The sequence below is a fragment of the Muntiacus reevesi genome, chromosome 7, assembly GCF_963930625.1.
Source record: "Muntiacus reevesi chromosome 7, mMunRee1.1, whole genome shotgun sequence".
Lineage (NCBI taxonomy): Eukaryota > Metazoa > Chordata > Mammalia > Artiodactyla > Cervidae > Muntiacus > Muntiacus reevesi.
Genome location: NC_089255.1, coordinates 73,926,009 through 73,952,611, shown reverse-complemented (window position 1 = coordinate 73,952,611; position 26,603 = coordinate 73,926,009). Strand labels below are relative to the sequence as shown.

General features: G+C 47.6%; 1 protein-coding gene across 1 annotated transcript in view; it reads left to right on the top strand.

Annotated features, from left to right (window-relative positions):
- The window catches only part of SPTB (spectrin beta, erythrocytic), a 128,264-nt gene that overhangs the window by 60,465 nt on the left and 41,196 nt on the right, over positions 1-26,603 (top strand). The window contains exons 3-12 of the mRNA XM_065941784.1: positions 16,233-16,384; positions 17,834-18,007; positions 18,902-18,993; positions 19,360-19,440; positions 19,761-19,876; positions 20,257-20,369; positions 21,358-21,545; positions 23,239-23,356; positions 24,415-24,573; positions 25,602-25,904. Of these exons, the coding sequence (XP_065797856.1) occupies positions 16,233-16,384; positions 17,834-18,007; positions 18,902-18,993; positions 19,360-19,440; positions 19,761-19,876; positions 20,257-20,369; positions 21,358-21,545; positions 23,239-23,356; positions 24,415-24,573; positions 25,602-25,904 (1,496 nt within the window). The remainder of the gene's footprint in view (positions 1-16,232; positions 16,385-17,833; positions 18,008-18,901; positions 18,994-19,359; positions 19,441-19,760; positions 19,877-20,256; positions 20,370-21,357; positions 21,546-23,238; positions 23,357-24,414; positions 24,574-25,601; positions 25,905-26,603) is intronic.

Here is a 26,603-nt window from a genome sequence, read left to right as displayed (position 1 = left end):
CACTCCCAGATCCCCACTGGTTTTAACTTCTTGATGTTTTTCTCTTCAGCGCTGTCTTTGGCAGCACTGGCAGTCTAGGCATCGGTTGGCCTCTCCAAAGAGGCTGAGGGAGCTGAAGCTGCCTTTGGTCACCACCATTTCTGCATTCTCCATGGCCACTCCCCCACTCCTAGGTGTATTACTGCAAGGAAGGCATGCAGCCCTGTTTTTCTTTTAAGATGGTGGTGATCTGCTTCGTGGGTATACGTGATGGGGCTGGAGAGGTTGGCCTGGCCTTTTCCATCTGAAATTGAAGGTCTTGGAGTGAGGAGGAAAATGTCACAAGACCCAGATTCAGGTCCTGGCTCCACCATTGAGGCTACCGCCAAGGAGGACAGTTCACTCAGTCTCCTGTTTTACAAAATGAAGACCGTAGTATTTTCCCAAGATTGTTGTGAAGATCAAGTAAGATAAGGTTTATGAAAGTTTTTTATTAATTAAATTTCTGGATGAATATTAGTATTTACAGGAAATCTACTTGGGAATGGTATTTTTTTTCCTAGCCCAGTGGCTTGTGGGGTCTTAGTTCCCTGACCGAGGATTGAACCCAAGCCCTCAGCAGTGAAAGTGCAGAGTCCTAACCACTCGGCTGTCAGGGGACTCCCAGGAATGTTAATAGTATCTTTCTGTCCCTTGTCTTCTCCCAACTTCAAATATTTGAGATCATCAGTCCAGACAATGTCCCAGTTACCTTGGCCTGTTCCAGGGCCATTTTCTACCTTCTTAACTCCCACCCCACTTTGTCTTAGAAGGGTTGGGTCTGAAAAGGAGCAGGAACCCCACTTTGTCTTAGAAGGGTTGAGTCTGAAAAGGAGCAGGAACCAGTGAAATTAGGCTAATGCTTGTGCCTGGAGCGCTTGGCTTGGTCCCCAGGGACCCAGTGGCCATGGGGACGATGCCCCCTGCTGCGCAGCACTTTCTTCTCAGCACACCTGGATCCCAGGTGTGTCTCTGCCATTAGCTGGGTGATGGGAGGACCCGAGAAACCAAGTACCATGCAGCCGTGTTAGATGCCCTTCTTAGTGTGGCGGCGCCTCCTGGTCCCTCTCTACTTAGAGACCCGTGGTTAGAAGACTTGCATTTGGCTAAGTGGACTCTGTCTATTCTGCCTCCTAAGTCACCTTCCTCAAAGCGCCAGAGGAGACAGTCTCTCTCCTGCCTTTCAAATCATCCCCAGCTCTTCCTCCTGGAGTCAAAATAAACAAGCCATCTGGTTATTCTGCCTGGAAACCTCCACGTTGGTATACAGATACCTGACTTCTCTCCAGAATGAATTACTCTGCATTTGAAACTGGATCAGCCTGACTAAAGCAAAGGGGGAGGTGGGTAAGAAGATGCTGCAGGAGGCTCCTGGATGGGGATGGATTTGACCTTGGCGATGCAAGGGGAGGTTTGGAAGCCCGGGAGGTCCCCAGGCAAATGCTGCTCTCAGTGTTGGCCTCTAAAGCTGGCAGCGCTTCTTGAGGTTCGGTGGTGGGTGAGTCCTGAGGCTTCTTCCCGAATAGGAGGCCGTCCTCCACTTTGATGCCTGCGTCTGGCACCTGCCTACTTGTGGGACTTGCCTTGAAAGCCTGGAGGCAGGAAGGCAGCTGGAGAGCCCGAGTTCACATCCCTCCAAGAGGTTCCAGCCTTTGTGTCTCCCCGAGCCCCCTCACTGCCACTCACCCCATTTCCTGTCCTTCACCCTGGGCGCCATTGGGTAAACACTTGCGGTCTGGAGGAGGGACTGCAGGCTATGGGGAATTTCTGGCCCGAACGCCTGCCGTCTGTGCCCTCGCTCCTCATGCCAGAGGAGGCCTCTGCGCTGCACACACCCTTGCACTTGATTGTGTAACCCTGAGATTTGGGTGAAGACGCTGCCTCAGGGCAGATATGACCCAGCTAGGGGGCTGGGAGTGGAGGAAAGCAACAGAAAGGTGCCCTGAGAAGAGAAACCTGGGCCTTAACCTCCTCCCCACGTCCCCTGCCTGTCTTACACACACAAAGCTCAGCTTCCCCGCCTCTCAAGCGCCGCCCGTGGTGTAACTTCCAGCTCCTCGGTGCAGAGACATCTGGATGGCGGTGATGCAGAGAGCAGACTGGGGCCTCCTGGGAGGCTCTGGGGAGGGGAGGACCGACGTGTCCTTCCTCCGCTTCTTTGGCTCCTTGAACACTTACTATGGGACAGACTACACAGAGCCTCCCTTTTAAGACCAAGTACGTGAAACTGTGTAGCCCACTCTGCTTTAGCCTCTAAATCGGAATGCAAGTGATGTTTCGAACTAGAGACGTGGCTCCTTCCCGAGTTCTCTCTTTGTCGCCTTCTTACTAGAAGTGAGGTGAGGCCGATGGTGAGTTTGGTCAAGGATGATTCAGAGAACACAACAGGGCAATAGGTGCCCTGCAGGCTGTGTCCCTGTGCTCTGAAGCATATGGTTGCTCCACTTGGAACCTGGAACGTCTTTCAGACCCACTGAACCAGGCCCCAAGGTTAAGGTCTGTGGCCAGCTCCATCAGAGCTTCAGGAGTGTGGTCCTCGGACACAGCGGTCGGTGCTGCTCCCCAACCACTGGCCTTGACACCCCAGACACTCCCCAGGGAGGGTGCTGTGGATTCCTGCCTGTTCTTGGTGGCAAAAAGTGATGCCTGGCCTCCTCCCACCTCCCCCTTTCCCCACCTGCCCCAGGATGATGCTGAGTCCAGGTGCCCTGGTTGCCTGAGAAGGGCTTTGTATCCAGAGGGTGAATGATTTCTTTCAGAAAGCAGGGTTTCACTACGATTGTGCCAGGAGGGTTCAGCAACTTCTTGGCAGCCTGGTAAGATGACAATTTCAAAAGCAGCTGCTGGAGACCAAAAGGCATCCATCAGGTGTACACAGCCCAAATGTCTCTCTTAAGCTACCTGTGAGAACAAAGATGGTGTCATTAGTGAGAGCTTTTTAAGATGTTTTCTTCTCCGATTTCAAAACGTGGAGTGGAGTTCTATTTAGAGACCACATATTGGGAAGATGTACTATTCACGGAAATATCTTTAATCATCAGCCATCATTTTAATGTACTGTCAGAAGGGAAAAAAAATGGTTCAGCAGCTTTCTCTTGGAGGTCAGCCATTGTGAGTCCTCCTCTTTCCCCTGAGACAAGCCACTGTGCAGAGAAGGCTGCCAGTTACCTGTGCAGCCCAACCTACGAGAGAGGCCATCGTGCTGACTGCGCTGTGTGGTCAGGGCAGTTTTCTCCTGCCCAGGACATAACCCTTTCTCCCATCATCCCCTCTCAATAGAAGCTGTTCTTCCTCTCTGAGAATGCTTTGCAGAACTGCAGCTCTTCCCCTTCTCTGGGTGACTGCTATCTATCATCATGAAGATGTTTTATCAAATATTAATACCCCGAGGTTAATAATGAGACGCTGTTCCCTCCCCGTGGCGTGCAGTCTGAGTGAGCCATGTTAATAGCTTCCTTCATCTTTAGGCCATTCCTGTGAACTGTCAGCTTCGTTCCCAAAGGCAGGTCCTGACACCAGACCTTGCCTGTGCTTCTGGCTCCTGGGAGCAGCTGACAATCCCGCCCCTCTACCCCCACGGGGCAACCCCTGCCCGCTGCTTGGCTGAAGAGGTGCCAAGAGTGTCATTTTCAGAGCAACTGTAGCAATTGTTCATTTTCCCTTTATATCTTGTCACAGAGAAAGAATGACAGGGAGCCCAGTAGCTGAGTCCCTGGCAGCATTTTGTTTCCAAACCCTTTGGCCTTCAGACTCTGAAAACTGGATCAACCAGGGAGTCTCAGTCTACAGTCTAGTGAGAAAGAAATTGATCAAATAGTCACACATGAGAGAGTAGCCTTGAAACATACCGTATGTAAAATAGATAGCTCAGTGGGAATTTTCTGTACCTCACAGGGAGCTCAGCCCAGTGCTCTGTGACAGCCTGGAGGGGTAGGATGGGAGTGAGAGGTGGGAGGGAGGTTCAGGAGGGAGGGGACACATGTATTCCTATGGCTGATTCATGTTGCTGTATGGCAGAGACCAACACAACATTGTAAAGCAATTATCTCCCAATTAAAAATTAAAAAAAAAATAACCACACATGTGTCTTTGTACACATAGACAGGTATGTCATGACAAATTAGGATAAATGCTATGAAGACTTACTAGGAATTGTGCATTTATAACATAACCCACAGTTTATAATTCATCCAAGGAGGAGTGGGGGCTTGTTTGAATAAGAGTGTGGGATGAGTGAGTGGAGGTAGGAGGGGCAGGTGAGAACCAAGTCACCAGGGACCTTCAAGGCCCTGGGTATCTTCAGGGTCCTGGCAGGAAGCAGCAGGTAACTCATAGTGGTGATGTTTATGAGGGGATGGCTTGCAAAGGACCGGCAGAGTTGAAGGGTCAAAGGGTGGGAACTTTCAGCAGAAAGAGCTGTAGGCTTTCAGGACAAAGGCTGTGGCCTTCAGGAAAGGGCCTGACAGACAGACGGTGCTGCTCCCAACCCGTCAGCATGTATCCCAACCCACCACAAAGAAGTGATGTAGTTACATTTAGCTTTGAAAGATCACTGTAGCCTCAAGGGGGAGAACAGGTTATGGTGAGGCTCCACAAATGTCCAAGAAAGAGAAGGTGGCGGGGAGAGTCAGCTTGGTGGCCACTGGGAGCAGGAAAGTGGTTCGTCCCCACCACATAATTCTTCTGTCCTGTTGCCATCACAGACTTTCCCCAGTGTGGTGACCTCAGCCAACTTACTTTCCTGCTCCTCCAGGCCTCGGTTTCCTCACCTGTAATGTAAGGGGCTTGAACCAGACATCGCAGAAGGACTTTCCAGCTCGGAACCTGGGGAGAAGCTCCCTGAGGCAGGGCTGACCATGTGTTTTTACCCTGAACCTCGGAGCTTTGGCTCCTGGCTTGGGGGAAGGGGAATCGACCCTTTTCAGTAAATCAGTGGGTTCTCCAGAAATTCTCTGTGTTCATTAACAGCTAGGCTGAGGCCGAATCCTAGACCGTCTTTGACTTCTGCGGCCTCATGTTCTCAGCAAGTATCCTCTCTCCACGCGGCCACCACCTGCGTGCGTGACAGCAGGGCTTGGTGTTTGTTCAGCTGCTTCGTGTTCTAGGTGCTTTTTATCCAGATCTCACTGGCCCGTCAACCACTCTGAAGTTGGCAAGGTGTAACTATTACCCTCCCCTTTCTAGATAAGGGAAGTCCCGCAGCAGGAAGGGCCAGGACAAGCCTAGAATCCCAGGCTATTACGATCAGCCCTCTGCTGTTGAGGCGACAGCACTTGAATGTCCTTCAGGTCTGCATTATCTCCTCCTCGGCACTCCATCTGAGACATCTCTTCCCATGTTTCCTTTCACCACCAGCCTCTTGAGCCTCTTTAATCAAAACCCTGAACTCATTTTTACTTCTGTCTTACAGCCTCCAAATGCTGTCACCTGCCAGGGCCAGCTGCTCCTTGTCCTGTGACGTTGTCCAGATCATCTCCTGTCATTTCATTCCCACAGTTCACATGTCAGTGAGGCCTCGGCACATCAGACAGACTTTTGCTGCTGCCTCTGAGCGAGTTTCCTGGGCTCCAGCCTCTCCCTTGTCCAATCCCATTTATGCAGGGTGGTTAGGATCTTTCTCCTGCAGCAAATTTTTAGTGAGGTATCACTTTATCTGGCTCTTCCTTTCCTGGAGGATAAGGTTCAGTTTCCATAGACTGTCCTTTGACTTCTTTGCTCTGGTAAACTCTTCTCACCCTCACCCCAAAAGCATGCACGCATATACCTTCATGCACATATGCACATACACATTTGGGATTGCAAGGTTCCACCAGAGACCCCTCCTTCCTTCCCTGCCATTCTAGAAGTATTATCATCTTCAAGCCCTGGATCAAAACTAGCCTTCTTCACATGCTGTGCTGTGCTTAGTCGCTCAGTCATGTCCAATTCTTTGCCGCCCCGTGGGCTGTAGCCCGCCAGTCTCCTCTGTCTCTGGGGATTCTCCAGGCAAGACTACTGGAGTGGGTTGCCATGCCCTCCTCCAGGGGATCTTCCCAACCCAGGGATCGAACCCAGGTCTCCCACATTGCAGGCAGATTCTTTAGCACCTAAGCCACCAGGGAAGACTGGTGGCTTCATTTGTTCACATGAAATATTTTAAATTTAAACTTTTCCTATAATATATAAAAACCCTATTTTATTAAAAAATACATTAAAATCCTCTTTTATATTTTAAAATTAGAGTGATTTATATCTTTAAACATTTCTACTACATAAGAATATATATTTAGCATAGAAAAGATTAGAAAAACTGATTAAAAAGAAAGTATAGACATTTGTGAATATCCCATATAGATACTGTAATGTCTATGGATACATTTTTGTATTTATACATATACATAGACTGTGTATATATATGTATAAATATGAACATCATCTATAATCTTAGACTGTTTTTCACTGAGAAATATATTATGAATATCTTTTCATGCCTGTAAATATGCAGATTATCATTTTCATGGCTTTATAGTCTTCCTTTCTGTTAATGTACCCAGGTCTAGTTAACCAGCATCTTAGTGTTTAACTCTGCTCACTTTTAGAGTCAGTCTTGTGTACTTTATTCTTGCATTTAAAGGAATCTGTATATATTCAAATATGCATTGGCATGTGTAGTAAGCATCTTTAAGTTTTCTCTTAGGTTCAGCCCTAGTTGGCTTTGAAATCCTTTGGGGCGGAAGAACTGTACCCAAGCTGTTCACAATACCAGTATGATGAAAGTTGGTTGGCGGAAAGAACAATTCCTCCCCAAACTAAACAGGAAGAGTAGAATTTGTGCAAGCAGGATGGTTTATGACGTATCCCTGAGAGTCTGCCCCATGCTAGGCTTTATAATAGGTTGGTATCTATACCATTGGGGTTTGTCACAAGTTCAGATATCCCTCTCTCAGATTCTATAAGTTCTTGACTTCCTGGCGTGAAATGGAGGGAAATCCCTTTGTAAACCTGCAAAAAAAGTAAATGCTTATTTCCAGGCCCAGGCTATTGATCCATGGCCTCCCTTGGTACCTTTTCTCCCACTTGCCTTTCTGACCACCTAGCTTTACCCAAAGCTTAAAGCCATGCACTGGTGAAAATTCAGACTTCCTTAAGAAGGATACATTTTGACTTTTAATCAGTCATTTGTTCTTTGGGATTTGAGTTCTATGTCCCATTTTTCTTTATGACATCTGTTGTTTCTTATTATAAAAGTTATGTATGTACATTGCAGACATTTTAGTAAACATAGATAAGCAAAACAAAGTGTCACCCACAGTCTTAACACCCAGCTATAATATAGTATATCGTTAGCTTTTTTCTATGAATCTATGTATATAGGTCTAAAATATTATATTGTAGTTTTATATTATACAGGTAGTTTTATAATCTGAATTTTCCCTTAAAATATAATATCTTTTCTTGCTATTGGAAGTTCTTCCACTTTATATATATATATATAAATGTGCCAAAATTATTAAATAATCCTCTGTTGGATATTTAGGCTACTATTCTCTACTTTAAAAATTTTTTTTATTTTCTACTTTTGAGAGCAGGTTTCTAACAGAGATAAGAGAGAGAGACATGAAACAGTCAAGGAATTTTATAGGAAGCCATAGCAGGAATAAATAGATGGACCACCCTTACCTGCCTCTTGAGAAACCTGTATGCAGGTCAGGAAGCAACAGTTAGAACTGGACATGGAACAAAGACTGGTTCCAAATCAGGAAAAGAGTACGTCAAGACTGTATATTGTCACCCTGCTTATTTAACTTCTATACAGAGTACATCATGTGAAATACCAAGCTGAAAGAAGCACAAGCTGGAATCAAGATTGCTGGGAAAAATATCAATAATCTCAAATACACAGATGACACCACCCTTATGGCAGAAAACAATGAAGAACTAAAGAACCTCTTGATGCAAGTGAAAGAGGAGAGTGAAAAGGTTGGCTTACAACTCAACAGTCGGAAAACTAAGATCATGGCATCTGGTCCCATCACGTCATGGCAAATAGATGGGGAAACAATGGAAAGAGTGACACACATTTTGGGGGGGTGGGCAGATGGTGACTGTAGCCTTGAAATTAAAAGATGCTTACTCCTTGGAAGAAAAGCTATGTCCAACCTAGATAGCATATTAAAAAGCAGAGACATTACTTTGTCAACAAAGGTCAGTCTAGTCAAAGCTATGGTTTTTCCAGTAGTCATGTATGGATGTGAGAGTTGGACTATAAAGAAAGTGAAAGAAACTGAAAGTGAAGTCGCTCAGTCGTGTCCAACTCTTTGCAACCCCATGGACTGTAGCTCCCAGGCTCCTCGGTCCATGGGATTTTCTAGGCATGAATACTGGAGTGGGTTGCTATTTCCCTCTCCAGGGGAATATTCCTGACCCAGGGATTGAACCCAGGTCTCCCTGAGCTTTACCATCTGAGCTACCAGGGAAGCACATAAAGAAAGCTGAGTGCCAAAGAATTGATGCTTTTGAACGGTGGTGTTGGAGAAGACCCTTGAGAGTCCCTTGGATAAGGAGATCCAACCAGTCCATCCTAAAGGAAATCAGTCCTGAATATTCATTGGAAGGACTGATGCTAAAGCTGAAACTCCAATCCTTTGGATGCAAAGAGCAGACTCATTTGAAAAGACCCTGATGCTGGGAAAGATTGAAGGCAGGAGGAGAAGGCAACAGAGGATGAGATGATTGGATGGCATCGTTCACACACTGGACGTGAATTTGAGCAAACTCTGGGAGACAGTGAAGGACAGGGAAGCCTGGTGTGCTGCAGTCCATGGGGTCACAAAAGGTCAGACACAACTGAACAACAACAATTCCCATCTCAGTTCTCCAGACTCAGTTATTTTCCCATAACCAGCGTTATCAGCTTTTCATGTATCTTTCCAGGTATGTTTTTTGCACATATTAGCAAATAGTCTATATTGTTTTTCTCAAATTTTCCCCACCTATTTTGTACCTTATTGTCCTTTTTTCCCCACCCGGTGTATCTTGAAGATCATTTTATATTAGTACACAAATGGGCTTCTCATTCTTTTTGCAGATATTCCATGGTCTAGACATAATTTTAATTTAACCAGTCCTCTACTGGTAGACATGTAGAGTGTTTCCAATCTTCCGTTATTTCCAAAAATGCAGTGAATAAACTGATATGTGTCATTTTGCAAATGTATGTCTATCTGAAGGATAAATCCCTAGAAATGGAATTACTGGGTCCCAAAGTAAGTACAATTATAATTCTGATCCATCTTGCCAAATTGCCTTTTACACCCTCTCCAAAAACATATGACTGTTTTCTCCCCCACTTCCTTGCCAACATGGTATTTTATCACACTTTTGGATCTTTGTGAATCTGATAAGTAAAACATAGTGTCTTGATGTACTTTGATTTTACTTTTGTACTTTTAGTATGAAAATTTTCAAGCATGCAAAAAAGTAGAGAAAAAGTAAAATGAATTATCACCTAGATTTAAGAACTGTTAATACTTGGCCATATTTGCTTGTTCATGTTGGGGCTGAAATATTTTTAAAGTAAAGTGAAGATTATCATGACATTCTACTCTTATTTTATGATAATAGGTTAGCATGAATATCTGAATAACAAGAGCATTTCCCACTTAACTATAATACTGTCACTACACCTAATAAAATGAATAATTCCCTTATACAATCTAATACCCAATTAATATTCAAATTTTCCTGTTGTCTCAAAGATGTCTTTTATCATTAGTTTGTTTAAACTAATTAAGGACTGTGTATTAGGTTTATGTGTGTATGTATGTTTTTAATTTGTATTTCTATTATGAGTAGCTTGGATAATTTTTTATACATCTGAGAGACTTTTATAATTTTTTTCTGTTAACTCTTTGTTCACATTCTTATTTCGTTATGCTATTGGATTATTGGTCTTTTTTCTCATTAGTTTATAGATGTTCTTTACCTACAAGGTAAGTTAGCCCTTTGTGATGTGAGTTACAAATACTTTGCCTCATTTGTCTGACTTTGCTTATGGTATTTATCCCACACAAACATTTTTTATGCACTTGAACTGTTAGTCTTTCATTTTATGACTTTGGATTTTGTGTTGGAATTAGAAATCCCTTCCCTACACTAACATAAAAAACATTCTACTATAATTGATTTTGGTATTTTTATGGGTTTTTTTTTACATTTCAATTTTTGACCCAAATGAAATTTGTCTTAGAGTATGAGATGTGAATTTAACTTAATTTTTCCTGGATGGTCACCTAGTCTTATCAGTTCAGTTCAGTCATTCAGTCGTGTCTGACTCTTTGCAACCCCATGGACCACAGCACACCAGGCCTCCCTGTCCATCACCAACTCCTGGAGTTTACCCAAACCCATGTTCATTGAGTCAGTGATGCCATCCAACCATCTCATCCTCTGTCGTCCCCTTCTCCTCCTGCCTTCAATCTTTCCCAGCATCAGGGTCTTTTCAAATGAGTCAGTTCTTTGCATCAGGTGGCCAAAGTATTGGAGTTTCAGCTTCAACATCAGTCCTTCCAGTGAACACCCAGGACTTATCTCACTGGTTGGATCTCCTTGCACCCCAAGGAACTCTCAAGAGCCTTCTCCAACACCACAGTTCAAAAGCATCAATTCTTCTGCGCTCAGCTTTCTTTATAGTCCAACTCTCACATCCATACATGACTACTGGAAAAACCATAGCCTTGACTAGATGGACCTTTGTTGACAGAGTAATGTCTCTGCTTTTTAATATGTTGTCTAGGTTGGTCATAATTTTGCTTCCAAGGAGTAAGCGTCTTTTAATTTCATGGCTGCAATCACCATCTGCAGTGATTTTGGAGCTCCAAAAAATAAAGCCTGTCACTGTTTCCACTGTTTCCCCATCTATCTGCCGTGAAGTGATGGGACCAGATGCCATGATCTCGGTTTTCTGAATGTTGAGTTTTAAGCCAATTTTTTCACTCTCCTCTTTCACTTGGATCAAGAGGCTCTTTAGTTCTTCTTCACTTTCTGCCATAAGGGTGATATTATCTGCATATCTGAGGTTATATTTCCCGGCAGTCTTGATTCCAGCTTGTGCTTTATCCAGTCCAGTGTTTCTCATGATGTACTCTGCATAGAAGTTAAATATGCAGGGTGACAATATACAGCCTTGACATACTCCTTTTCCTATTTGGAACCAGTCTGTTGTTCCATGTCCAGTTCTAACTGTTGCTTCCTGACCTGCATATAGATTTCTCAAGAGGCAAGTCAGGTGGTCTGGTATTCCCATCTCTTTCAGAATTTTCCACAGTTTATTGTGATCCACACAGTAAAAGGCTTTGGCATAGTCAGTAAAGTGGAAATACATGTTTTTCTGAAACTCTTGCTTTTTCGATGATCCAGCAGATGTTGGCAATTTGCTCTCTGGTTCCTCTGCCTTTTCTAAAACCAGCTTGAACATCTGGAAGTTCACGGTTCAGGTATTACTGAAGTCTGGGTTGGAGAATTTTCAGCATTACTTTACTAGCATGTGAGATGAGTGCAGTTGTGTGGTAGTTTGAGCATTCTTTGACATTGCCTTTCTTTGGGATTGGAATGAAAACTGACCTTTTCCAGTCCTGTGGCCACTGCTGAGTTTTCCAAATTCGCTGGCATATTGAGTGCAGCATTTTCACAACATCCTCTTTTAGGATTTGAAATAGCTCAACTGGATTCCATCACCTCCACTAGTTTGTTAGTAGTGAAGATTCCCAAGGCCCACTTGACTTCACATTCTAGGATGTCTGGTTCTAGCTGAGTGATCACACCATCATGATTATGTGGGTCATGAAGATCTTTTTTGTACAGTTCTTCTGTGTATTCTTGCCACCTCTTCTTAATATCTTCTGCTTCTGTTAGGTCCATATCATTTCTGTCTTTTATTGAGCCCATCTTTGCATGAAATGTTCCCTTGGTATCTCTAAGTTTCTTGAAGAGATCTTATCATCAGCACCCTATACCCAATAATCCATCTTTCCTCTTCATATTTGAAGTGTCACCTTTATCAGATGTTAAATGCCTGTATATATACTTGGGACTATTTCTGTTCAATTAATTTGTTTATCCATATGATAGTATCACACAGTTTCATTATTATAACTTTATAGTATAATATTTGTTAGAAAAAACACCTGGGAAGGTTGGTTACCTTTATTACTCTTCTTTTCTGAAATTTTCCTAGCTATTTTTATCATGAGTTTTCTAGTTGTTTTTCTAGTTTCCCCTGAAACTTAAATTATATATATTTTTAAATAATATTAAATATATAAATTTAGGATAAATTGACATCTTTATGATATTGAGTTTTCCTATTCAAGAATTTTGTGTGATTTTTCCATTTGTTCAAGTCTTTGGTGAGTCTTTGGAGACTTTCTAGATGTATATAGAATTTGCCCAATTATTTTCAAATTTAAGCTGAAATGTTTTGTCATTTTATGATCATTGGGAGTTTTCCAAATTCCTTTTTCAGGAAATGATCTTGCCATCACTCAATGGGTCCTTTAGCCTCTAGGATTAAATCTGAACTTTTTAGCTTTTCCTTCAAGCCTTTCCACATCCGATTTAAAACCTGTTTTCCACGTATTTTCTTGTTACCTGTAGCTAGTCAGCAACTCTTGAACAAGCACCACCCTTTTATGTATCCCATGTCACGGGTCCCCTCCTTCCTCCTCTGCCTGTGCAAAATGATTTTCTTCATGAGCCCCTTCTTAAGTGATCCAATTAGAAATGACCTCTCTCCTCTTTGATCCTTGACCATTTATTCTATGTGCCTTTTATCTGATAATAATCCAATATTACCTTGTGACAGCTTTTGTATTATTAAAATGAACTGCCCTTTCTCTCTTAGGTGGCTATAAAACTATTAGTGGGTCTTTGTCTTGTTTCCTCAACTAGATTGCGAGGCCTTTGGGGAGACTGAGCCTGTCTCATCCTTCTTGCAGCCTCTGGGCCCTGCAGGCAGTGATGATAGTAGCATCAATGATAACAATGATAGTTCACATTTACCGCAAACTTTCTCTGTGCCAGGTAGATTTTAAGCACTTTCCATGTGTGAACTCATTAGCAGGTAAATACTTGAGTTGTGTTGGGTTTATTTGACCTCAAACTAAACCTTTGAAGGGGAAGGTAAAAGAAAGATCAGCTGGTCACAATACCCAGACAGTGATTCTAGCTTGCTGGGCAGAGAGGAAGGCGAATTTTCTAGAGAAGAAGGAGGATGACCAGAGTCAAGGAAGGGAGGGGAGAGAAACAGGCAGGAATGGAGAGGCCCTGAGCTTGATGGTTGTGGAGATGAGTATTTTCCGAGGTTCTGGTGGTTTCAAGTCAGGCCATGCGGTGGACTTGCCCCTTGCTTTATACTGGCAGAGTTAGGGCCCTGGAAATAAGGCCTGGCCCATGGCAGGGCTTTGTTGAGGCCTCTTTTCCACAGTGGTTCCCTGCAGGATGGCCCGGGTCCCCTGGGGACAGCAGTCCCAATGCTTGACTGTCTTCCTCGTCTGTCCACACCCCAGGGTTCCCAGCCCAACTTGCTCTGCTCGTCTGCGCCCCTCTCCTGCACTCAGACAGCTTTGCTGAGCACCTGATGGGAGTGAGCGTGGAGCATGTTGATGAGAAGCGGCCAGGGCTACAAGCTGACGGAAATCCTCCCCACCTCAGGGCCTGCCTCTCCACAACAGTCATGAGCCTCTTGGAATATTTCCCCCATCTCAATACTACAGACGGTTTCAGGGTGCCTGCCTGGTGTCCTAGGCAATTGCATACCAGCCTTCAAGTAAAAGGCAGTCAGGAGGCTGCCTGCCTGAGCTCTAAACCTGCAGCTCCAGCATTTAGGGACCCCATACGCATTATTTGTTGAGAACTGAAGAGCTCTAAGGGTGATTTACATCTGCACTGACCCACATGCCAGGTAGGCAGCCTAGAATCAAATTCCATGTCCCAGCTAGAAGCTCTTCCTTACACTTTGCTGAGCACAAGTAAACAGGTCTCAGCACCCACATAATGAACTCTTTTGATTCTTAAAGACAAGAAAAGGTGAAGGAAAGAAAGGACTTTGACTTTTTGAGACAGTTACCTCTTAAGGGACAAAAAATCCCAGCCCCTTGGACAAACCCTCCACAACGACTGGAAGGGTTAGCCTCTTATGGAGCTGGTCTGATCTCTAGGGAATGCATCATGGCATGGGGCTGAGGCTGGCTCTGTTGAATCTAAACATGTTCCCACTTAAATTCAATTGCTTTCCTTCCAATATATCATCAAAAGTTCAGTTACATTTTGCTGAAGCAGACCTTGAAATCAGGGAAGGGTCCAGTAGCATAAGGGGATTTTCCCCCCTGGAACTTTGCCCAGAGTCCCAGAACGAATAAGCCACATTTTAACTTTATATTTATTATGGTGGATTTGTATAGTCAGTTGTAGTATTTTTCCTCTTCTTAGAAGTCTTATGTAGATGGTTTCCATAGAATTCTTTACACATGACTCCAGAGCTTATCATATTTATAATCAAGTTTGTCTGTGTCAAGGAGGGGACTCTTCCTGTCCTTGAATGCCCCACCTCCACTCGGAGCCTGGCACCTAATGACTGTACAATGAGCAATTGCTGAATGAATGAATAAGCGAATAAAGGGTCTGAGTTGCTAACACCAAAATAGCCACGAAGTGGAAAGGAATTGGATGCTGTGAGCCTCAGGAACCGCCAGGAGTATCCCCTTGAGGCCATGCTGGCCGGGCTCCTCTTGTTGTTGTTAAGTCAGATATTTAATCATTGAAGAAGCCAGCCCTTCCACGGTTTGGGCTCAGCTGAGCTGACATTTAGCCTGCTTTCACGTCGCTGACGTTCCCTCCTGGCTGGACTGCTCAGAGTCTGCCCTGTCTGTGACCAACCTAAGCACACTCTCTCCGGGGACCCTCTGTGACCCAGCCATACTGCCAGGTCAGCTCCCACCTTGAACCCTCAGCCACCATGCCCAAAAGCAGTTTGCCAAAGGCTGTTCACTAAACTGCTCTCCTTGTTTCTATCTTTTCTGCTCCTCTTCTCTCTTTCTTTTACCCTGTCCCCCATTCTTTTTGAAGTCCCAGTCCCTGTCTTCTCTCCAGCATCTCAATCAAGCTTCCCAGCCCTAACCAGACAGATCCCAACATTTATTTTACAGTAACTGTTTTAATGGAAGTACTAAGAGGTACCCACCTGAACTGGCAAAGCCTGGGCCAGCAGCCTGTTTTGGACTGAGGCTCATTCAGGCCGAGGGTGTCAGCTTCCCAGGTCTGAAGATGGAAAATCATGCCTGCCATTCTGGAGGCAAGAAAGAGAACTTAGTGCACAGCCCAAGCCCCACGTGGATCGCATTTTCCACCTGGTCTCATCGTCTTCATGTTCTTCCTTCTCCTCTACATACCAGCAGCTCCTTGAGGGCAGGTAGTGTGTTTTGCTTTTATGTATCAGGAGCCCTGGCATAGGAGCTGGCCAAACCTCCACACAGCCAGCTACAGTACGGCTCTGGAGACCTACTGTGTGCCAGGCTCCAGGTTTTGGGGATATAGAGATGAACAAGACAGACAACTTTGCTGGACTCAAGAAGCCTGCAATCTTGCAGGAAAGACAGACTCTCAACTAATCCAAGTACGAGGAGAGAGAAATGAGCAATGCAGATGTAGGGTTCAGGGCACACCAGGTGAGACCCAACCTAGGGGTCACAAAAACTTCCCGGAGAAGCTCTGTTTCCACTAACTCTTAAAGGATGACTAGGAGTTAGGTGCAATGGATGGGATGAGGTAGAGGGGCAGAGAGAAAGCCTTCTAGACAGAGAGAGTATTTGTCGGATGAGTGGACAGGTGAACCTGAGGTTGAAATCTGAGCTCGCTGACCCAGGGGCACAGAGCTTTCTGATTGGCACAAGCAAGCAGGTGACTAGGTTTGGGGCACCTTGATACCATGGTGCTGGAAGTTACCTTCTCATTACCCTAGATATGGCGCATGGACCTGTGTCACCGAAAGGTTGCGCTCTGGTCACCAATGCTTCCCAGAGCAGGGATAGAACAGATGGGCTAGAATAAATATACCCACCTCCTCTGCCAGGGATGGGGCAATTCTGGGTTAAGGCGAAAAATCCTCTGGTCCCGTATCACATGGCAAATGGACTCTGCCAATCTCAGGCACCTCACCCAAGGCTCTTCTCCCAACCCAGATGAGCGGGAAGTTGTTCAGAAGAAGACCTTCACGAAATGGGTGAACTCACACCTGGCGCGCGTGTCCTGCCGCATCACCGACCTCTACAAGGACCTGCGGGACGGGCGGATGCTCATCAAGTTGCTGGAGGTGCTCTCCGGAGAGATGCTGGTAAAGCCCCTCCTCTGGGCCCTGTGGCTGGTCCTGGGTCCCCTCTGCAGCAAAGACACGGTCTGGGGCCTCTCTACTTCTCACAACCTGCAATAGTAATGATGCAATGTATCCATGTAACTGATTGGTTCTCTGAACTTATTCATCTAAAAATGTGCTGTGCTTAGTCACTTAGTCACATCCACCTCTTTGCAGCCCTAAAGACTGTAGCCCACCAGGCTCCTCTGTCCGTGGAATTTCCCAGGCAAGAATACTGGGATGGGTTGCCATTTCCTTCTCCAGGGTATCTTCCCAACCCAGGGATCAAACCTACATCTTTTGTGTCCCTTGGATTGGCAGGCAGATTCTTTACCACTAGCCCCACCTATATGTCCCAACATAAATGCAATGACTTTCCATCCAATATATCAATCAAAACTTTAGTTAATTTTGCTGAAGTGTCTCAGAATTTCTTGCTTTTTTCCTGGTCACTCCCACCTCCTTCATATTCCTTCAGAAAAAGAGCCCTTGACTTTCTTCTCTTGGGATCTGGTTATCTTTGTCTGGCCTGCAGTGAGTTTACCTTCAGCCTCCTAGCAAAGGCTAAGACAGATGCCATTACCCAGCTGAAGAATTTGCCTCCTTCATGGAACCAGGAGGAAAGAATGGAAGAGATTTTCTTGTGTGTCCATCACTCTTACAAGTGGAGATTTATTTCTGGCCCTCTCAGTTGTAACTCACCCAGCAGCAATGTTGCCCCTGCAGGAGAACCAGGTCAGGGCTCATGTTTTGTTCAGTCACTTCCACTGTGACCTTGGACCTACCAGGCAGGACCTTCTTTGTCTCATTTCTCCCCTGTGTAAAATGATACCTGTGCCTGATGATGTAGGCTAAGAGAGTGAAAGATTCCACGTTCTTCTGTTTCCTTTTCAACTCCAGGCTGAAGTTAAAGAATACCTCTTACCCTTCACTGAAGGCCCACTAGAGAGAGTTACCGCTAAGAACCCTTCAGATGATGCAATTACTCAGCAATGGTGGTCCCTTGAGCTTCAGTTGGGGCCATTCAAGGGTGAGGAGGGAGGAGGTTGGATGGCAGGATGAACCCATTATCAGTTACCAAACTGAAAGCCACTGTTATCACCAATCAGCAGTAAATAGTTCCTAGAAGTGTGCCTGGCACATAGTAAGTGCTCAGTTAACTCCCTGTTGTGTTATTCATCTGAATGTCATCTATTACCACTCACAAAGCTCTGTTTAGACTGAGGAACAGCACTGGTACAGCCCACTTGCAGAGCTCTGGGTGCTCAAAGAGGGAACCCCTGAACTTTGCTGAAAGGAAGAGGTTGAAACGTTGTCAAGGAGTGAGCTAGGAGGTGGAGTTGGTGTGGAGGGTGGATGCTGATGACAGGAGCTGGTCCAGGCATGACCGTGAGGTTCTCCCCTGCCCGTGGGGGCAATGCTGTCCCTCAGCCAAAGCCCACGAAGGGGAAGATGCGCATCCACTGCCTGGAGAATGTGGACAAGGCCCTGCAGTTCCTGAGGGAGCAGCGCGTGCACCTGGAGAACATGGGCTCCCACGACATCGTGGACGGCAACCACCGCCTGGTCCTCGGCCTCATCTGGACCATCATCCTGCGCTTCCAGGTGGGTCCCCGGGACCTAAGAAGATAGTGAACGAGTGTGAGTGTTCATGCATGTGTCCCCCGGGACAGTGCTTGTAGGACGGAGAGACCATCCTGAGCATCACCAGCTTGCTGAAGCTGAGCGCAAGCAGCTCAGCCAGTGTCGTGGTCGAGAGAGAAGCTAGAAACTGGGAGCTGGACTCAGATCTGGTTGCTTTCGCCAGATCTCCTTTTGCCCCCTTCCCCCTACATGGGTAACTCTTTGGTTTTCTAAATAGTTTGATTCAAAAATTGCAAAGACAGTGCAGAAGATCTGCTGCTGTGTTTTCCAGTCAGAAGCTTTTCTCTTCCCACCTTGAACGTCCATGTCTGTTATGTAAGGAAATTTAGGAAGCCCAAGGGAGGGAAAGCAGGGTCTTCCACCTGCTGGTTTGGGGCAGAAAGAACCTAGTTGGAGGAGGGAAGGGCCAGGAGGAGAAAAATAACACTCAACTCCCATCCCGAGGATCTCCTGCAAGTGGTCTCAGGTGTCCAGTCTCACTAACTGCAGATGTGTATGATGAAATGGTAATAACGGCAGAACCAGGGAGGATGAAAAGGCCCCAGGAGCCGCTAATCCAGATGCAACACCTTCCAACAGTCATGCCGTCCACGGCCCTCACAGCGTCGTGCCTCCTGAGGAGGAAAGAGGCCATCGTGCATTTATTCTCGGCCTCCCCTTTGAGTTTCTGATTGGAGCCATCTCCTCTGACCTGGGGAGTGCAGCAGGGTAGCAGGCCTCCGGGACTATAGGCCTCAGCCTGTGGTGTGGCTGCAGGGCTGGTAACCAGAGGAGGAAAGAGGGAGGGGGGTCTTCCAGAGAGCCCTGGGCCAGATGCAAATCTCAGTCTCCCTTCTCTTGTTCCCGTGCCCCCAGATTCAGGACATCGTTGTCCAAACTCAGGAAGGTCGTGAGACGCGCTCGGCCAAGGATGCGTTGCTCTTGTGGTGTCAGATGAAGACGGCAGGGTATGCCCTGGGGGACAGCTGCTACCGTGTTCTCACCACCCTCTTCACCCCACACCCACGTATTACCCAGAACTATAGCAGCTTGGACGTATTCAATGCACAGTCTATCCCGACCTGATTCTTAGAGGCCCGGAATATAGGATTCTATCCCAAAGTTGCCTGGGTCAGACCATGGGGTCTGGGGGTGGGGGGTGGTGGTGAGTGTCTCTTGGGCCCTTCGGATGGGGGAGCCTCTCTGTGGGACTTAACAGCTGCTGCCTTGTTGAAGCTGTTCGAGAAGGGTCAGGTCCACCCCTCTCCTTCACACACTTGTAGGGACCTCTAGAGAATCTGTTTCTTAGGTCTTAATGTTTCTCTTGGATGCAGCTACCCCCACGTCAATGTCACCAACTTCACCTCCAGCTGGAAGGATGGCCTGGCCTTTAACGCCCTGATCCACAAGCACCGGTAAGAAGGGGGAGTGGGCTGCGGGAGCCTGGGAACCCTTGGAGGGAGGGGGGTTTGGATACTTTGCACTTAGTGTGTAGGTTACTGTCCAAGCTCCACAGGAATGTTAAACCCGCTGTGCCTGCTCCTCTCACCCTCAACATCCTGCCTCCCTTAAATCCTCCTTCCCCACAGGCTGGTGCTCACAGATCCCTCCTCCAGCCCATGTCCTCTTCTCAGTCCTCTGGCTCAGCCACTTCCTTGCATCTGCCCAGGGTCTTTGCCCTGTTGGTGGGGGACACCATGCCCCCTGCCCTCTAATAGTCTGGCTTCATTCCCAGGCCCGACCTGATCGACTTCGATAAGCTGAAGGACTCCAACGCCCGGCACAACCTGGAACACGCCTTCGAAGTGGCCGAGCGTCAGCTGGGCATCATCCCGCTCCTTGACCCTGAAGGTGAGCCGGCACCCACCAGACGGGCAGGGCACCCGGAGGCGTGTGGTGGTGTTGGGCAAGCCGTGGGCACAAAGTGGGCCTGGGGGCCGGCCCAGGGCCCTGTTCCGTCTGCTCTTCAGCTCCAGACTGGCTCCGATGCCTCCCCTGCCCGCTCGGGAGCCATTGTAGTCTTGCCCACCTTGTTCCTTCTTCCTTGTTTTGTGGTTGTAATATGGATTTCATCCTGTGACTTAAACCGCAGCCCCATTCCTCTTCCACTCTCGCCTGTTACTCGGTACGTGTAGTTGAACTTCATGCTGGAGACACAGGGAGATGAACCCCTTGAGCCTGACATTTCCAGCTTCTAACTGGTCCTGAGAGCCCACGCTTTCCCCTTGCAGATGTCTTCACAGAAAACCCTGATGAGAAATCCATCATTACCTACGTGGTGGCATTTTACCACTACTTTTCCAAGATGAAGGTGCTGGCGGTGGAGGGCAAACGAGTCGGTAAGGTACGGAGCTTCTGTGAAACCAGGGCCCCCGGATCCCTGCTCACCGTGCAAAGGCCTTGACAGACGCTCCCTTTCTCTCCTAAGAGCTTTATGTCTGGACCCCAGCCATAGGAAAGGGCTCACATCACTCCCACCAACCTCCTCTGAAGCCAAGCATTGCCACATTAATGGCTCCCAAGCTGAATTCCAGTGCAGGTTGATGATCTGTCCTCAATGAGGTCATAGCTCCGGATCCACCTTCCTCCTGCAGACCTATATCTCATGAACTTTCCCTCAGGAACAAAACGGGCTTTTACTTGTTAGTCTATTGTGATGTCAGATCCCTCAGGCTCCCATAGCCTACCCGGGAGCCACCCCGTTCTACAGATCCTCCTGCTGGGTCCTCAGCTCCTCCAGGGTAGGGCCCATTTCTCATTCATCTTTGTGCACTGGTGTTGAGCAAAGGCAGTGCCTGGAAGCCTTCCACCCTTGTTGTTCAGTCACTCAGTCACACCCAACTCTGCGACCCCATGGACTGCAGCATGCCAGGCCTCCCCGTCCCTCACCATCTCCCAGAGCTTGCTCAAACTCCTGTCCATAGAGCCAGTGATGCCATCCAACTATCTCATCCTCTCTTGCCCCCTTCTCCTCATGCCCTCAATCTTTCCCAGCATCAGGGTCTTTTCCAATGACCTTGATCCTTAATACCCGTTTTTAAACAAACAGGACTTTGGCTCCTCTGGTGACTGATGTCCTGGGACAGTGAGCTTTCCAGTCTTTTACAGGATGCGGGAAGGGGAGCGGCTCTTGATCCCAAACACGGCCAGGTCCCTCCTGCACCTCCTGTCCAGCCCTCTACTCAGCAGTGGTCTTGGGCTCTGGGGACAAAGCCGACATAAACACTCTAGGGATTGCGAGGAGGAGGACCACCTCGACTGTGGTCCCCGCTGGCATCCTCACTGATGTCCTCACCCTTCTCATGAGGATGAGTCACAGGGTGATTCCCTAGGTGATTGACCACGCCATTGAGACCGAGAAGATGATTGAGAAGTACGGTGGGCTGGCCTCGGACCTGCTCACCTGGATCGAGCAGACCATCACCGTCCTGAATAGCCGCAAGTTCGCCAACTCCCTGGCTGGTGTCCAGCAGCAGCTGCAGGCCTTCAGCACCTACCGCACCGTCGAGAAGCCACCCAAGTAAGGGCCCGGGCACCCGGGAGGGTGGGCAGCAACTGCTGAGAAACGACCTCCCAAAGGTGGGAGGGCCTGGAGAAGGGGTCCCGGAGGCATATCCTGGAGGCTAGCGAGCTGCCTGCCTGTCACCTGCTTCATCCCGTCTTCTCTCCCTGCTCCCGAGCTGTCAGCCTGCAGGAAATGGGCATTGAGTAACCCCTGACTCATAGCCAAGGGAAGTACTTTCTCAGATCCAGATCCCTGAATGGGGAGCAGGAGTGAAATCTCAGGCTTCAGAGTCTCTTCAAAGAGCCTGTGCCGGAGACTTCCCCTTCCCTGCGCAGCGAGCTGCGGGTTTGTTCTCTGGTAACGACCTCTGCATCTGCAGCCCCAGAGCTCGCCACGCGCAGCCTCCTTGATCATCAGACACATCCTTCTTCTTCTCTCCGCCTGTCACTGCTCATCCATCAGCAGAGCACTTAGCCTGCCTCTCGGGACTCCTGCTCCACTGCGGTGTGTGCAGGGCCTGTGTGCACATATGCACATGCAAATACAGCCATGCGTGTGCACACACATGCACACATACACACACGGCATTCTAGCTCGCCTGCCCTCAGCTTGTCCAGCTCCCCTGAAACGGATTTCTAGCTCATCGGTGGTACCTGTGCTTTGCTTCTCCCCTGCTCATTCATTCATGACTCGCTAACTGGGAATGGCCAGACGCGGAGTCTAGAATGTACTATAAATAAATGTCTGATTTCTGGCCTGACACTAACCATGTTTAAAGTCCTAAATCCAATCCAAGTAATATCTCCCATGAGTCTACCAGGCACTGCACACAGGGGTGGTATCTCTTGGCTACGTAAGACAGTGTTCGAGGTCACAGACTCCTTGACGTGCCTATGAGCAGCAGGTATATGGGCTGGCCTCGGACTGGCCTGGGACCTTGCTTACCATCTGATCTGCAGCTGCCACAAGGAGGAGGGAAAAGTGGGTAGATAACTTGGCCACTTGCAGAAATGGGAAAATACTCAGTTACCTGGAGCTCGTCTGGACACTGGGTTCCAGACATCCATCCTGCTGCCATCCTCCCCTCCCCCTGAGATCCTCCCAGAGCCCAGCCTTTCCTCCCCCCTCAGAAGCATCTGGACTTTTGGACAGTTGTCAGGACAGCCAACTCATTAGTACTCAGGTGAAAGTTGCTTTCTGTGCAATATGTTCTTACGTGGATAATGCTGCTTCAAAGGCTTATTGACTCACACCATAAAAAACTGAGTAAAGAGCTAGTCAGGAGCCTTTAGCATTTGTAGAACAGGGAAGAATTTCTTTGTATTGATTGGTAAAACTTGATACCTACAGGAATTTGCAGAACACTTAGCCATTCCCCCATGGAAACAAATGATAAGCAAACACTGCAGTAGTTGTGTTTTCTTTGATTTATGTTGCAAAGACTCAGCCCCTATTAGGTCCCAGTTGGTGAGTATGATAGACTAATGTTGTAACAGGTAAAACATATAGATCCTCTATCTTTTTTTACTTTTTAAAAATTTTACTGAAGTATAGTTAATTTACAATGTTGTGTTTCTTTTTACTTTTTAAAGCGAAATATGCTTTGCTATCCAAGCTCCAAGATGCCAGGGTTCCACGTTTACTTAAACAAGAAAAATTGTCTGTGGGAATCTCCATACTCATCACCCAACCTCTGTTTTTTCAACAGGTTTCAGGAGAAGGGGAATCTGGAAGTCCTACTTTTTACCATCCAGTCCCGGATGAGAGCCAACAATCAGAAAGTTTATACGCCCCACGATGGGAAGCTGGTGTCCGACATCAACCGGGTACAGCGGCGTTTTTCATTTCTCGTTGCCAGGGGGTTGATTCAGCTCCTGAGAGCAGCACAGGGAATGGTCCTGGAAAGGGTTCAGTCAAGCCACTCTCTGTGCTGTTGTCAGTGACACAGCTGGCTATTGAGGGTGCTGTCTGAGCCTAGCCCTGAGGGGTCAGACTCTACCCACCATCCTTCCATTCAGGGGTGGGGAGAGGGGCAAGATAGGAGACAGGGATGAAGAGGTACAAACTACTACCTATCAAATAAGTAAGATACAAGGATTTAAGATACAGTATAAGGAATGTAGCCCCTATTTTATGATAACTTTATATGAAGTGTAATCTATACAAATATTGAACCACTATGTGATACACCTGAAACTAATACAATACCGTGAGTCAACTATACTTCAATTTAAAAAAAATAAAAAAGAAAAAGAGGCAGTTGCTACATAGTTCCAGCTCAAATGCCATGAGAATGGGGATTCAGCAGGCTTGCCAGTGGGTTAACTGAGCTTCTCCTAATGAGGGCATAGGGAATGGTAAGCCAAGCCACTCTGTGCTGTTAATAATGGCCAGCTGGCTGTTGAGGGTACTATACAAGCCTGGCACTGAGAGGTCAGGCTCTACCCACTGTCCACCTGTGCAGTCCCCTCCTCAGATGCCCAGAGTCCAGTTTATAGCATATTCTCCATAGAACCTGGAGAGCTTTTAGGGAATATCGACTACTTTTAATGAAGGCGAATGCCTTGACACTTTGGAGATTTGGAGGCCTACCACCACCTGGAAATTCCAGTGGAATGGTGGTGGCCATTTACTCAACAGGAATTTACTGAGCACCCACAGAGGCAATAACACTATATGAGACCAAGACCAATTTACGGGAAGGCCAGTGTAGGGGAAGAGGGACTGGGAGGTCGTGATCAGTGCTCCCTGAATCTTCAGTTGGCTTAAACAGGAAAACCGGAAGGCTAGGTTCTGTCTAGATTCCTCAAATCACTCAGTCCTGGTGAAAGAGTTGGGATGGTACCCCAAAATCCCAAGAGCTCTCCTCTGCCACCCCGCACAGGCCTGGGAAAGCCTGGAGGAAGCTGAGTACCAGCGGGAGCTGGCCCTGAGGGGTGAGCTCATCCGGCAGGAGAAGCTGGAGCAGCTGGCCCGGCGCTTTGACAGAAAAGCGGCCATGAGAGAGACGTGGCTCAATGAAAACCAGCGCCTCGTGGCCCAGGTAGTCGGGTGCACTTGGGACTGCGATGGTGGGGTGGGCGGAGCGGGATAAGCCTCTCCACAGGCCTTGCATCCCTGCTCCCTGTGATTGGGTGGGTCAGGATTGACATCTGAAAAGGAACTCTCCCAGATTGATTAAGTCTCACTTTTTAATTATTTATTTTTGGCTGCGCTGGGTCTTCATTGCAGTGCACGGGCTTAGTTGCAGCATGTGGGATATTAGTTCCCCTCCAGGGATCGAACCTGGGCCCCCTGCATTAGAAGCATGGAGTCTTATCCACTGGACCTCCAGGGAATTCCCTATTAAGTCTCATTTTAGGAAAGAGCCCCACAGTCCAAAAATGGCCCCAAAGGCTATCCCCCATGAACCAGGAGCATCACCCAGAGCCAGAGTTCAAGGCAACATTTCAGGTGTCCTCTGGGGATGTGATAGAAGCCATGCACCTTGTGGGTGTCAGACATGCCCCTTGGACGCTGGCCTTCAGGACTGTGTCACATTTCACTTACTAAAACCTGACCCCAGGACTGATTCTCCATGAGAGCATCTGTCCCTTCCCACTTGGATCTTGGCATCAAATCAATTCCATCCGGAAGGGCGAAAGCAAGCATTCTGAAAGAACTGGAGAGTGTGTAGTTACCCCAGAGAGCATGGGGCAAGCCCTCTGGGTGCAGCTGCAGGGTTTCCAGTAAGAAGCCCCTTCCTGCCCAGAACGGGGCAGGTCCCTCCAGGCAGGGTGGCGAGTGCCAGCAGGTGGGAAAGAGCTCTGTTCATGATAGTCACCCAGTGTTACACCCACACGGATAGTGCAGTGAGTGAAATCACGAGCTTCTTGCAAAGGTTCTTATGAGACATTTAGTCTTTGGAACTCGTCGCTGATAAGATAGGCTGGAAAAGCTGGCAGAAGTAACCTTTTGGGGAAAGACTTTCTCCTGCAGAAGTTGCTCCTAAAAGACCTGCCGTTTCTCTGAGCTTGGGGACCAACCGAGAGGACCCTAACCGAGCTGCCTGTTTTCCTTCCTGGGGGACAGGATAACTTCGGGTATGACCTGGCAGCAGTGGAGGCCGCCAAGAAGAAGCACGAGGCCATCGAGACGGACACGGCCGCCTATGAGGAGCGGGTGCGGGCCCTGGAGGACTTGGCCCAGGAGCTGGAGCTGGAGAACTACCATGACCAGAAGCGCATCACGGCCCGCAAGGACAACATCCTCCGCCTGTGGGACTACCTGCAGGAGCTGCTGGGGGCCCGGCGCCAGAGGCTGGAGAAGACGCTGGACCTGCAGAAGCTCTTCCAGGACATGCTGCATAGCATTGATTGGATGGACGGGATCAAGGTGGGCCTGGGCACCCCCACCCCACCCCCACCCCACCCCGTCCCCCTGGGGCTTCAGCAAGCTCTGCTTCCATAGGCACCTCCCAGCCCCACGGCCGAGTCAGAGCAGAGCATCTAAGGCAGCAGAGTGTCTGATGGCATCTGCCTCTCCACGGCTTGGCTCGCTCTGCTCCAGTCTGCTGTATCCCCAGTGATCAAGAAATCTGGGGTTCATAGTTACACAGGTGCCTGCCTGCAGGGCCTGGACGAGACAGACCTCCCTCAGGAGCCTGGAGAATCAGGCTCTGAGTAATCACAATCTGACTCTAGTTGGCTTCCAGACCTTGGCATCCAGGGCCCCTGAGAAGTCTGAGTCTCCTCTCTCGCTATCACAGTGGCTCTCAACTGAGGACGTGCATCAGACTGACTGGGGCTTGCTTTTTTTTTTAAGATTTTCTGATATAGGCCATTTTTTAATATCTTTTTTTTTTTCTTTTTCATTTGTTTTCATTGGAGACAAATTACAGTATTGTGGTGGTTTTTGCCATACATTTGCATGAATCAGCCATGGGTGTACATGTGTTCCCCATCCTGAAGATATAGGCCATTTTTAAAGTCTTTGTTGAATTTGTTGCAGTGTTGCTTATGTTTTATGTTGCGGGTTTTTTGGCCCTGAGGCATGTAGGATCTTAGCTCCCCGACCAGGGATCAAACCCATATC